The sequence below is a fragment of the Heptranchias perlo genome, unplaced genomic scaffold (assembly GCF_035084215.1).
Source record: "Heptranchias perlo isolate sHepPer1 unplaced genomic scaffold, sHepPer1.hap1 HAP1_SCAFFOLD_181, whole genome shotgun sequence".
Classification (NCBI taxonomy): Eukaryota; Metazoa; Chordata; class Chondrichthyes; order Hexanchiformes; family Hexanchidae; genus Heptranchias; species Heptranchias perlo.
Window position 1 is genome coordinate 261028 of NW_027139088.1, and position 14288 is coordinate 275315.

The following is a 14288-nucleotide window of genomic DNA, read 5'->3' on the forward strand; positions in this document are numbered from 1 at the left end:
TACTTGCCGACATTTGGTCCAAGATGGCTGCCATACTTGCCGTCATATTGTCCAAGTTGGCTGCCGTTCTTGCCGCCATTTTGTCCAAGATGCCACCATGCTCGCCTAGTGTAAATACATATATATATATATATAGTATATATCTATAATAAATAGAAGTTGCTGTTGTTGTAGCAGTAGTTATGGCGGTGGTCTAAATATAAAGACTGCCACTCTGGGATTCTTAGTTGCACTGTTTATCACTCTGGAGTGACTGGGTGCACTTCGGGATAACTGGGTGCATTCCAGCATCACTCTGGGGTGACTGGCTTCACTCTGAGTGCCCTGGGTGCAGTCTGGGTTCACTCTGGGGTGACTGGCTGTTCCCTGGAGCGACTGGGTGCACGCTGGCATCCTGGAGGGTAACTCTGGGTTGGCTGGGTGCATTCTGGGATCACTGGATGCACTCTGGAATCACTCTGGTGTGAAAGGGTGCACTCTGGGGTCATTGCGTGATCACTGAGCACTCTGTGTGCAATTGTTGCCGCCATTTTGTACAAGATGGCCGCCGTACCGACCGCCACTTCGTCCAAAATGCCGCCATTTTGGCCGTATGTAAATCTATATATATTATAAACACAAGTTGTTGCTGTTGTAGTTGTTGTGGTGGTGGTGGTCTAAATATAAACACTGCCACTCTGCGATCCCTCCGGGGTGATTGGCTGCACTGTGGGATCCCTGGGTGCAATCTGGAAAACACTGGGGTGATTGGGTTCACTCCGCAGATACTGTGATATCACTGGGGACACTCTGCGTGATACTTGCCCACATTTTGTCCAAGATGGCCGGCGTACTTGCCGCAATTTTGTGCAAGATGACCACCGGACTTGCCGCCATTTTGTCCAAGATTGCTGCCGTGCTGGCCATGAGTAAATACATATATATATATATTGTGAATAGAAGTTATTGTTGTTGTAGTAGCAGTTATTGTGGTGGTGGCCTAAATATAAAGAGTGCCAATCTGGATTATTCTGGGGTGCCCATTGCCTCCTTGAGAGGGGACCGGCCGAGGCCTCCTCCCACAAAGGGAACAGACCGAGGCCTCCCCCAGAGGGGACCGACCGAGGCCTCCTCCACAGGCTGCAACCAAACAGGGCCCACGTGAGTTCGGTCTGTTTATTGCCCTGGGGTTTAATTTCCTCTCTGGGCTCTGGTTTTGGGGCCTCGGTTTAATATGTTCCCATTCGATTGTGACCGTTCTGATGTCACCAGGTTAAAGCCTGGGGTTAAAGTAGCCCGGCCTGCAATGTTAAACAAACACGTTAACCCAGTGTGAGACAAACAGGGGCCGAGAGGAGATTAACGTCGGGAACATGAACTGCTGAACGGGCTTCGAGGGTTTGTTACAATTTCAAAATGATGCTTGTGTTTCGGGGAGATGGCACAACTTTGAGGGGACAGAGCGGCCATTTGCGGGATTTTGATGGAGCAAATAAGGACAAACTGTTTCCAGTGGCAGGGGGCCGGTAACCAGGGGACACACATTCAAAATAATTGGCAAAAATGCCAGAGGTGACATGAGGAAGGATTATTTTTACGCAGCGAGATGTTATGTTCTGGAATTTACTGCCTGAAAGGGTGTTGGATGCAGATTCAATAGTAACTTTCAAAAGGAAATTGAATAAATACTTGAAAAGGAACACATTGTTCGGTTTGAGGAAAGGAGTGGAACCAACTGCAAAGAGCCTGCACAGGCTCGAAGGTCCGAATGGATTGCTTCAGGGAAATATCATTCTGTGATATTGCTGGCTGGTTCTTGGCAGCCATTTTGCAAAAGCTGCATGGCAGTCATTTTGCGTTGCATTGCGGCCATTTTAAGTCGCATGTCAGGCGGCCATTTTGTGGAGCCCCAGCTGAGCTCCACACAATTTGTGTAAATTGCATATCCAGACCCCCCCCCCACACCGCGTAAGACCCACCCGGTGAATAGACCGACCGGCCATATCTATGGTACCAGTTGGAGGATGTGTGACGTAGTTTCCAGGAACCTTTATTCAATATTTTAAAATACGAAAACCAGTAATTTTATTTTAAATAATGAGGGGGGCAGGCCGGAGCTGAAGTAAACGGTGGAGTTTTATTAACACAGCATATGGACAACAACTTACATTTATATAGCGCCTTTATATAAGCAAAACATCCCAAGGTTCTTCACATGAGCAATCAGACATAATTTGCCACATAAGGAAATATTAGGACAGGTGGTCAAAAGGCTGGTCAAAGAGGGAGGTCTTAAGGAGCATAGTAAATTAGGAGAGAGAGGCGGAGAGGTGGAAAGGTTTAGGGACAGAATTCCAGAGCTTTGGGCCTCGGCAGCTGACCACGCGGTGCTCAGGGACACGTTCCAGATTCTGACTCATCACTGGGAGAGGCACCCAGGAGTACCGAATCCAATTATCAGTGTCCCACTGCAGCCCAGACTGAGTCCCACCCTGGGCCTTTCCTGTCTGTACATTGACCCAGTGTCCCACTGCAGCCCAGACTGTGTCCCACCCTGGGCCCTTCCTGTCTACATTGACCCAGTGCCCCACCGCAGCCCAGACTGAGCCCTACCCTGGGCCCTTCCTGTCTGTACATTGACCCAGTGTCCCACTGCAGCCCAGACTGAGCCTCACCGTGGGCCCTTCCTGTCTCTACATTGACCCAGTGCCCCACTGCAGCCCAGACTGAGCCCCACCCTGGGCCCTTCCTGTCTGTACATTGATCCAGTGTCCCACTGCAGCCCAGACTGAGCCCCACCCTGGGCCCTTCCTGTCTGTACATTGATCCAGTGTCCCACTGCAGCCCAGACTGAGCCCCACCCTGGGCCCTTCCTGTCTGTACATTGACCCAGTGTCCCACTGCAGCCCAGACTGAGCCCCACCCTGGGCCCTTCCTGTCTGTACATTGACCCAGTGTCCCACTGCAGCCCAGACTGAGCCCCACCCTGGGCCCTTCCTATCTGTACATTGACCCAGTGTCCCACTGCAGCCCAGACTGAGCCCCACCCTGGGCCCTTCCTGTCTGTACATTGACCCAGTGTCTCACTGCAGCCCAGACTGAGCCCCACCCTGGGCCCTTCCTGTCTGTACATTGACCCAGTGTCCCAATGCAGCCCAGACTGAGCCCCACCCTGGGCCCTTCCTGTCTGTACATTGACCCAGTGTCCCACTGCAGCCCAGACTGAGCCCCACCCTGGGCCCTTCCTGTCTGTACATTGACCCAGTGTCTCACTGCAGCCCAGACTGAGCCCCACCCTGGGCCCTCCCTGTCTGTCCATTGACCCAGTGCCCCATTGGCGACCATCCAGCCCCGGATATCCGGCAGAATCAGCGCTGGGGGACCGGGTGACTGAGTCTCGTGACCCTGTCGCTGGGCCTCTGACGTCACAATGGGAGACGACGCTCGCTCAGCTCGAGCTGGAAACCGTTAAAGGGCCGTTAGGATTTAAACCTGGAGCGCGGCCGGTTAAAGGGGAGGGACAGAGAATCGGCCAAAAATATTCATATAATGAGACCAGGAATGGTTATAAATTGAAATGTTCATATAATGAGACCAGGAATGGTTATAAATTGAAATGTTCATATAATGAGACCAGGAATGGTTATAAATTGAAATGTTCATATAATGAGACCGGGAATGGTAATAAATTGAAATGTTCACACTCCCACTCTCAGTCTGGGTCTGAATTCCTGCAGTGACTCCAGGTGTCTATTTCCGTTTGAACTGAACTGATTCCCCCACAGCCTGAAACAGATTAAAGATTCAACAGGAAATAAACAGATTGAACAACAGTGTAAATAACAGGGAGACTGGGGTAAATATTTCAATAATAATTACAGACAAATATTACCCATAAAAAGGGATTGAATCCCATTGATATTTTATTTATTACATTGAACATTAACGCAAACACTCACCAGATCCGCTCCAGATTCCTGCTGGTCAGTATGAGGGAGCGGAGAGCGGGGACAGATCGGTCTGTGAAGGAATTTGATCCCAGGTCCAGAACCGTCAGTGACCGGTTTGTACTGAGAGCGGAGACGAGATCATCGGTACAAGAATCTGAGAGACTGACATCCCATAGACTGGGGATCAGAGAGAGAGAAATAACAGGAATCATGGTAAATCCCGAGTGTTTATTTGTATTATTATTATTTATACTGATATTAATGTACCGTGTCAGATATCCAGTTGTTATGAACACAATCTCACAGAGTCTGGGACTTATTCCAGTTCCTGTATTTTACAGTCCGGGTTCCTCAGAGCCGCAGACAGTAGTTTCACTCCTGAATCTCCCAGTTTATTATTACTCAGTTTCAGCACCGTCAGTGACCGGTTTGTACTGAGAGCGGTGGAGAGATCCTCGGTACAAGAAGCTGTGAGATCGTTATCACATAACCTGGAGATCAGAGAGAGAGAGAGACAGAGACGAGCAGAGATAACAGGAATCAAAGTATATTTCCAGTATTTATTTGCATTATTATTATTTATACTGAGATTGATGTACCGTGTTACATATCCAGTTATTATAAACACAATCTCACACAGTCTGATACTTACTCCAGTTTCTGTATTTTACAGTCCGGGTTCCTCAGAGCCGCAGACAATAGTTTCACTCCTGAATCTCCCAATTTATTGCTCGCCAGTCTAAACACAAAAAGACAGAGCGTGAGAGACAAACTGAGTCCAATCCCCGATCTGATACAATTTCTCTCTGATATTACAGGAAACACTGAAAAATCTTCAGGAAATTAATAACCAGATTTCCCTGTCACGGACAATGAATCTCACTCTGTCCAACTCCCCATAGATTCAGTGACTGTCAGTAAATGTATTTATTAAATAAAGTGCTGTCTGTGTGATGCCTTTAAATGTCCCTCAGTCCGGTCTCATTCCCTGATGATCAGAATGACCCTCCTGGAGGTCAGTGGCCGATCCCATCATGTTTGGGGAAACTTGTCTCACTTCTGCTGCTGCTTAAATCCCAGATTTTATGGGAATGTGGCGATTTTCCCCGAATTAAATAATAAAGCGGTGATTTCCTGTACTTTATGCAGTATTATATTAATCTGTATAATATCTCGGGGTGAGTTATTTTGTGAAACGGCGCTAACGGCTGCTGTAAAATCCGTCCCCCAGGATTTCATGTGATAAGGAGTGTTTATTCTGTCCTGGTACAAGTTTTAAATGTCCATTTGCTCCTTGTTTACAGGGGAGGGGAGTCTCTCTCTTTATGCCCATTAAACTGTCTCCATATTTATTTCAGGTGTAACGGGCCCGACAGTTTATGGGGATTTTTCTGAAGTTCCCTCCCCGAGCGGGGCCTCACACACACGGGGGCAGATTATGGGAATATCCCGGGTTCACTGCCCCCTGGTTAACCCAGGAGTCTCCCGCTTTGTGTGGGGCCACACCGCTGGCCTGTGTGTGTCTGTACTCCTGGGCTAATACCCCACAACCCGTTAGATTGGAACGTTTTTACCGACAGATTTTAGTTCCAAAATCCCACTGAAGTGTCGGCCTGGATTAATGAGCGAGGGGCCTGAATCCACGACCTTCTGACTCAGAGGCACGAGTGCTGCCAGCTGGGTGATGAGATGGTGGATGTATTGGAGAGTGTGAAGGGCTGTGTCATTGATGAGTTAAGATAACTTACCGACCTCCTGCGGGGAAAGCTCAGCTCGCCCACTGGCGGTTGACTGCCCGAAAGCTGTGTTTTGCTCTTTGTTATTGAATGTTTGGTGTTTCTGCTTCCCTCTCCTACACACGTTGACAGTCCGGTGACCGTCACTTGCCCCCACACCTCGGTAAGAGGGTGGGATGCTCCGACACACAGACTGCTGCAATTAGTGTCAGTCTACGTGTAAGTAACAGTGAGAAGGAATCTCTTCAATGGACGTATCGCAGGCAGTGAGAAAAACAGCAATAAATATAATTTATTACAATTAAATTATCAGACTCTTTCAGTGACCTGTATTTACTGATCCGATAAGGGCTGTGAAATCCTGACTGGTTCACCAGGATCCATTTAAGATTCTCCAGTCCTGAGGGAATTACGAACCGATTCTTTTATTATTTGTCATATTTGTGTTGAATCTGCTTCTCTCTGATTTAACTGAACTGTTTGTTTCTCTTCATTACCGAGCAACAATACAATCCGTGACTGTTCTGCAATTGGCCTAACAGTTAGAGACAAATAAACAGTTACCTCAAAACCTGGCATTTGTGCAGTGCGGGTCCCAGCCGCTGGAGTGCTTCACACTGAATGTAGCAGTTCTCCAGATCGAGGAATTTAATTGTATCACAGAGTCCAATGACATGAGACAACACAGCACAGTCAATCGGGGTCAGTCGCAATCCATTAAATGTAAGTGTTTCAACAGATCCGACTGTGACCCGAGCCAGTGTTTTATTCTGAGACTCAAACAGGTAGTGGAATGTGTTCAGGAGGTTCGATTTCCCAGTTTCACTCTCTGTCTTTCCAATCTCTCCTTCAACCTTCTCCTTCACCCAGTCAATCACTCCGCAGATTGTTTGATGAAGAAATGGACCCAGAAACTCCTCCAGGGGCCGAGCTGACTGTGAGGAGGAGAGACCAACAACAAAACGGAGAAATATCTCAAATCTCCCATCTTCCTTGCTGTGGGCTTCACTGAGGAGTTTCCGGATGTCCCCTGGATCTGGAGTCAGGAATTGTGCGAGTGCGGCTACAAACTCTTGGATGGTGAGGTGCGGGAATGTGTAAACCACACTCTGGGCAGAATCATCTCTCTGCAAAAGTTCCATCATGAACCCAGACAGGAACTGGGAAGGTTGCAGATTGTACTTGATCAAATCTCCATTTCTAAACACAATCTTCTTCTCGGAGACTCCAGTGAAGGCCATCTCACCGATCTTCAGTAACACGTCACGGGGGGATTCAATCTCTCGGCCATGGTTTTTCAGAATGTTGTAAATATAGTAGGAATATAGTTGGGTGATGGTCTTGGGAACTCGCTGATGTTTCCTGTCTCTTTGTGTGAAGAAGGGACCGAGTGACAGACCAAGGATCCAGCAGTAGGAAGGGTTATAACACATGGTGTACAGGATCTCGTTCTCCTCCACATGTTTGAAAACAGCTGCTGCCACCACCTGATCTTCAAAAAACTTGTTGAAATATTCCTTCCGTTCTTCACCAACAAATCCCAGGATTTCAGCCCAGACACTGATCTCAGCCTTTTCCAATAAATGTAATGCAGTGGGGCGGCTGGTCACGAGCACTGAACATCCTGGGAGCAGCTTGTGCTGTATTAAACTGTACACAATGTCAGACACTTCACACCAGTCTTCAGGATCTGTGCACATGTACTGAGGTTCTGTATTTCTTCGATTGTCAGCAAAATCGATACTGTCCTTGAATTCATCTAAACCATCGAATATAAACAGTAATCTCTCTGGGTTCTTCCAGAGCTCTCCCAGAATATTCCCAAAGTAAGGATACAGATCCAGTGTCAGATTCCTCAGGTTTATTCTGCAGTTAATCGCGTTCAATTCGCGGAATTTAAAACTGAAAACAAATTGAAAGTGTGGGTATATTTTCCCAGTGGCCCAGTCATAAACAATCTTTTGTACCATTGTTGTTTTTCCAATCCCCGCGACTCCGCTCACTGCTACTGAACTCCCAGATTTGGATTTTCTCCGGGAAAAACTGCTCTGGAACAATTGATCAGTTCGGATTTTTTCCAGTTCTCTCCGGAGATGTTTCTCTCTCCACTCTTCATGGTCTCTGCCTCTTGCCAGCAGTTCATGTTCTACTAGTGTCCGATCTCGAACATTAGAAATGACCGTTAGCTCAGTGTATAGATTGACCAGCTGGAAAATCTTAACCTTCTCCTTTATTAGGATCGTGTTCACTCTCAGTGTTTCAGTTTGGACCCGAAGTGTTTCCTTGTGTTTCAGTTGAACATCTTCAATTAGAACAGACAGAAAGTGGTTCTCAATATAAGATGCATTGACATAAAAACAAATTCTCAATATCACTTTACGATTCAGTAAAATTTTCCGAGATTTAATTCACAGCTTCAATAGAGGTGTGAGCAGGAAATTAAACTCAGTTACTGAAAACCTCGCTTGAAAGTGAATCATGGCGGAGAGAAGTTTCAAATCCTCACTTGATTCTAATATTTACTGAACATGGAGATTTCTATGAAGGTGATATTTTCCCTCTGATGATTAATTCAATCAGCCCTGCCCTGTACCTTGGACATCTCATTACAAATCCACACATGATTCTGTTATACGAAACTAGAGTTTCCAATGGAATAATTTATGAAACCGTCAGTGGTGCTGACCTTTTGCGGAAATGGGAAATAGGTTATTGTGGGCATTGGGAGAGGGATAGACTGTGAATGGACAGAAGTCCCACTCTTATTGTATCAGACCTCGGGCAGGTTATCTGGGATATTTTGGCACTGGGAGAGGGACAGACTGTGAATGGACAGAAGTCCCACTGTTATTGTATCAGACCTCGGGCAGTTTATCTGGGATATTGTGGGCACTGGGAGAGGGATAGTCTGTGAATGGGCAGAAGTTTCACTGTTTAACCTCGGTGGTGGGGAACCTTTTAGAAACTGGACGTGGGAGGTTATCTGGTGCATTGCCTGCACTTCTATAGTCACCTGATCAGAGGTAAAGGTTACTGCCATTCTGAAGTGACAGATGGGACTCAAAGATAATTTAAGGTTTTGGAGTTTAGGTTGAGGGAATGGTGATGTATTTTGTTTGGGCAAGAGACTTCGGTCTTGAAAGGTTTCAGTGGAATTCCCAACATTAGAAAGAACATAAGAAACAGGAGCAGGGGTAGGCCATACAGTCCCTCGAGCCTGCTCCGCCGTTCATGAAGATGGTGGCTGATCGACCTTAACTCCACTTGGCCGCCCGATCCCCAAATCCATTGATTCCCTTAGTGCCCAAAAATCTATCGATCTCAGTCTTGAATATACACATCGGAAACAGGAAGCAAGTTCACAATCAACAAAATAATTAATAACGGGGAAGGGAAGTCAGGGTAATTTTCTCACCCAAAGGGCCAGAGAGCCTGGGAAGGACACTAAAGGAGCAGTGTAAGTGGGGTCAAGAGACAATTGAACATGTTTCTGTGGATACACTGAGAGGAGGGGTAGGTGCGGTCATCTCTCCAACAGGGCCACGCTTATTTGGGCCAAATGGCCATTTCTGTCTTACTCACTCTCCTGTTATATTGTGTTTCAGAAATTGTCAACAATTTTGCAGCAGTTTTACACCTACATTGAATGTGTTTTTCGAACAGTCCTTTCATATCATCGATTAGAATTAGAATTAGAACTACTGCCCACATCACTCAGTGTAATGTTAGAGCAGAAAACATTCACAGTTCATTTCAACTGTTCTCCCAATAATTATACTCTGTTGTTTCATTTTGTTCTGAATTTCCTGCAATGAAGGTTTGGGAAATTACAAATCTGTTTCCATCAGTCATTATATTGCGTATAAAAAGACCCCTGAGTTAAAGGACTATTCTTTCAGTAGAATAAGGTTCTCTCTTTCACTGCCATTCTGAAGCTCGCCCATAACTTCCCAATTACCCTGAACATTGTCTTTCCCTCACAATCCTCCACGGATTAATGAACTATTGAGTGAACATCTGTGCATCTTCTCAGATCAGATCGAACATTTTAATGTATCATTCTCTGCTGTGAAATGAAAACATTTTAATATTTCGCATTTCTCCACCTCTTTCCCTACAGTTGATGGTGGGCAGATTTCTCGGGGCGCAGGTAACCCATAACATCTGGCTCATGGCATTGCTCATGGATTGTCAGCCCAGGACATCTGTGTGGCACATAGGAGCTGTGTATGGGGATTCACAGTGTATCAGGATCCTGCCAGGTGTGTATGGGGATTCACAGTGTATCAGGATCCTGCCAGGTGTGTATGGGGATTGACAGTGTATCACGATCCTGCCAGGTGTGTATGGGGATTCACAGTGTATCAGGATCCTGCCGGATGTGTATGGGGATTGACAGTGTATCAGGGTCCTGCCAGGTGTGTATGGGGATTGACAGTGTGTCATTATCCTGTCAGGTGTGTATGGGGATTGACAGTGTGTCATTATCCTGTCAGGTGTGTATGGGGATTCACAGTGTATCAGGATCCTGTCAGGTGTGTATGGGGATTGGCAGTGTATCAGGATCCTGCCAGGTGTGTATGGGGATTCCCAGTGTATCAGGATCCTGTCAGGTGTGTATGGGGATTGACAGTGTATCAGGATCCTGCCAGGTGTGTATGGGGATTCCCAGTGTATCAGGATCCTGCCAGGTGTGTATGGGGATTGACAGTGTATCAGGATCCTGCCAGGTGTGTATGGGGATTCCCAGTGTATCAGGATCCTGCCAGGTGTGTCTGGGGATTCATAGCGTTTCAGAATGCTGCCAGGAATGTAGGCAGCTGGATTAACTGGAGTAATACAAACTTACCAATAATTCAAAACAAGTTGTGACTTTTAACTTCAGGCTGCGCAAAACATGTTTTTCCTGCTATACCAGGGCATCTCACAGAAGTGTATGAAGTGCTGCAGTGTATTAGGATCCTGCCAGATGCAAGTGGTTTCACAGAATTAACGACAAATTGAAATGAACGTTTATTCTCTTTCCTCCATCCTTTGAATTTCTGATTCCCAGATTCTGACAATCTCTAAACAAAAGACTACAGTCAAACATTCTGATTCTCAGGAGTGAAATAAACGGTTTGAAATCTCCATTTCATCACTTACCTTTCAGGTGATTGGGTATTTCCGATAAACCTCGTCCGATGTTCATATAATCAAATGGATCAGGACCTGTTTAAATCAATGAGCTTTCATGAAATCAGATCTGTGTAATATTATAGTAAATTATGCAGTGTTTCAATCTGAAATTGAATTCAGTGTGTGATTTTACCGTACCAAGTTCCTGAATCTCTTTCAGTATTTTGTCCAACTTTGGTAATCTGTACATTTTCACAAAGGATTCCCACATCTTCCTTCGGGCCTGAGAGCCTTTCTCCATCACCAGATTTAGGAGAAGTTTGGAACTGTCCGTCCTGTTTGCCTTCTCCGCGAGCTCAGTGACTTTCTGTAAAGAATAATGATGAATATATTGAGGAGTGGAGTGAAAGACAAAGACTGAGACTGAAGGAAAGGAGCTGCTCTGTGATGGGATCTCCCAGTTTATATTGAGGAGTGGAGTGAAAGACAAAGACTGAGAATAAGAAATAGGAGCAGGAGTAGGCCAATCGGCCCCTCGAGCCTGCTCCACCATTCAATAAGATCATGGCTGATCTGATGCTAACCTCAAATCTAAATTCATGTCCAATTTCCTGCCCGCTCCCCGTAACCCCTAATTCCCTTTACTTCTAGGAAACTGTCGATTTATGTTTTAAATTTAATTAATGATGTCGCTTCCACAGCTTCCTGGGGCAGCAAATTCCACAGACCTACTACCCTCTGAGTGAAGAAGTTTCTCCTCATCTCAGTTTTGAAAGAGCAGCCCCTTATTCTAAGATTATGCCCCCTAGTTCTATTTTCACCCATCCTTGGGAACATCCTTACCGCATCCACCCGATCAAGCCCCTTCACAATCTTACATGTTTCAATAAGATCGCCTCTTATTTTTCTGAACTCCAATGAGTAGAGTCCCAAACTACTCAACCTCTCCTCATATGTCCACCCCCTCTTCCCCGGGATTAGCCGAGTGAACCTTCTTTGTACTGCCTCGAGAGCAAGTATGTATTTTCTTAAGTATGGAGACCAAAACTGTATGCAGTATTCCAGGTGCGGTCTCACCAATACCTTATAGAACTGCAGCAATACCTCCCTGTTTTTATATTCTATCCCCAAAGAGAATGAGAAGGAAAGGAGCTGCTCCGTGATGGGATCTCCCAGTTTATATTGAGGAGTGGAGTGAAAGACAAAGACCGAGAATGAGAAGGAAAGGAGCTGCTCCGTGATGGGATCTCCCAGTTTATATTGAGGAGTGGAGTGAAAGACAAAGACCGAGAATGAGAAGGAAAGGAGCTGCTCCGTGATGGGATCTCTCGGTTTATATTGAGGAGTGGAGTGAAAGACAAAGACTGAGAATAAGAAGGAAAGGGGCTGCTCCGTGATGGGATCTCCCAGTTTTTATTGAGTTGAGTGAAAGACAAAGACTGAGAATGAGAAGGAAAGGAGCTGCTCCGTGATGGGATCTCCCAGTTTATATTGAGGAGTGGAGTGAAAGACAAAGACCGAGAATTAGAAGGAAAGGAGCTGCTCCGTGATGGATCTCCCAGTTTATATTGAGGAGTGGAGTGAAAGACAAAGACCGAGAATTAGAAGGAAAGGAGCTGCTCCGTGATGGGATCTCCCAGTTTTTATTGAGTTGAGTGAAAGACAAAGACTGAGAATGAGAAGGAAAGGAGCTGCTCCGTGATGGGATCTCCCAGTTTATATTGAGGAGTGGAGTGAAAGACAAAGACCGAGAATTAGAAGGAAAGGAGCTGCTCCGTGATGGATCTCCCAGTTTATATTGAGGAGTGGAGTGAAAGACAAAGACTGAGAATGAGAAGGAAAGGAGCTGCTCCGTGATGGATCTCCCAGTTTATTGAGCACATAAAGTAATCACTGGGCCGGGTTCTGATCCATTCTGAACATGGGCAAAATATTCTGTGAACATCTTGATTCATCAACAACAACATTGCACCTTTAATATAGAAAAATATCCCACGGCGATTCACAGGAGTGGAATCAGACAATGGGCCTGAGACAAAGGAGGGCATATTATTAGGGATGACCAAAAGCTGGATAAAGAATCAAATTTTCAGGAGAAGAGGGAGATAGAGAGGTGGAGGGTTTTCGGGAGTGAATTCCAGAGCCTGGGTCCATAAACTACGGAATGCTAGGCCACCGCTGGTCGGGCGATGGGGAGAGGCACAAGATGCCAGAGTCAGAGCAAGAGAGAATTCTAGTGAGGGGCAGGACCTTGAAGTGATTTAAACAGGAGGATGGGAATTTAAAATTGAAGTCATTCGAGAACTGCGATAGGTGAACGAGCACAGGAGTGAGGGGTGAGCGGGACGGGGGAGGGACAGGTTACAGGCAGCAGCGTTATGGATGTGTTGAAGTTTACAGAAGGCGGAAGATGGGAAGCCGGCCAGGAGAGCATTGGAATAGTTGCGTCCGGAGGAAATTTCCTCCAATTAAATATTGGGAAGACCGAAACCATCCCTTTGTCACTTCCACACTCCACCATTCCAATGGTCTCCAGGCAGGCCTCTCACATTCCAGCCTCCGTAAACTTAAGCTCATCCAAAACTCTGCTTCCCATAGCCTAACTCACACCAAGTCCCGTTCACCCAACACCCCTGTGCTCGCTGACCTACATTGGCTCCCGATCCGGAAACTGATCGATTTTAAAATTCTCATCATTTTGCACAAATCCTACCATGGCCTTGCCTCTCCTTATCTCTGTAACCTCCTCCAGCCCTACAAACCCCTCAGATCTCTGCACTCCTCCAATTCTGGACTCTTGTGCATCCCCAATTGTCGTTGCTCCATCATTGGTGGCCGTGCCTTCAACTGCCTAGTCCAGAAGCTCTGAAAATTCTCTCCCTAAACGTCTCCGCCTCTCTACCTCGCTCTCCTTTCCTTTAAGACGCTCCTCAAAACCTGCCTCTTTGACCAAGCTTTTGGTCACCTCTCTGAATATCTCTTCGTGTGGCTCGGTGTCAAATTTTGTTTGATAATCGCGCCTGTGAAGCGCCTTGGGACGAATTACTATGTTAAAGGCGCGATATAAATGCATGTTGCTGTTGTCGTTACCCTGTCCTTTCTCTGTACAGATACTGACTGATCCATTGGGTATTATCATCTCTTCGTATCATTGGTTCAGATTCAAAATTTTCAGTTTTATCCATTTCTCCTCTTTTTGGCCTGTTTCTGTTCTGTAACATTCTGTGATTCTAAGATGTGATATTCTGTCACTTCTGTTACGTTTAAATAATCCAAACTCATTCTGTGTCCATCCCACTTACGTGATATTCTTGTCCACTGAAATGGTCCTCGCCTGTTAACATGAGACTGAGTCCCTCCACCCCTTCTTCAATCGCCTGTTCTAGTCTGTCCCGGTAGAATTTCGTCAACTGGAACAGCTGGTAATCGTCGCACTTTGTCAGGAACTCAGTGATTGCAGTGTTCGGATCTGTGAACAAAAATGGAGAAAACTAAACACATTATT

At 46.1% G+C, this 14288-nt stretch overlaps 1 protein-coding gene across 2 annotated transcripts in view; it reads right to left on the reverse strand.

Moving 5' to 3' along the window:
- Positions 1-2097: 2097 nt before the first annotated feature.
- The window catches only part of LOC137309807 (NACHT, LRR and PYD domains-containing protein 3-like), a 30439-nt gene continuing 18248 nt past the window's right edge, over positions 2098-14288 (reverse strand). For both annotated transcript variants that reach the window (XM_067977841.1, XM_067977842.1), the window contains 7 exons: positions 14086-14252; positions 10982-11150; positions 10811-10876; positions 6230-7967; positions 4582-4668; positions 3939-4106; positions 2098-3765 (listed from right to left, as the gene is read on the reverse strand). In XM_067977841.1, coding sequence (XP_067833942.1) covers positions 3678-3765; positions 3939-4106; positions 4582-4668; positions 6230-7967; positions 10811-10876; positions 10982-11150; positions 14086-14252 — 2483 coding nt within the window. In that variant the 3' untranslated portion in view covers positions 2098-3677. The remainder of the gene's footprint in view (positions 3766-3938; positions 4107-4581; positions 4669-6229; positions 7968-10810; positions 10877-10981; positions 11151-14085; positions 14253-14288) is intronic.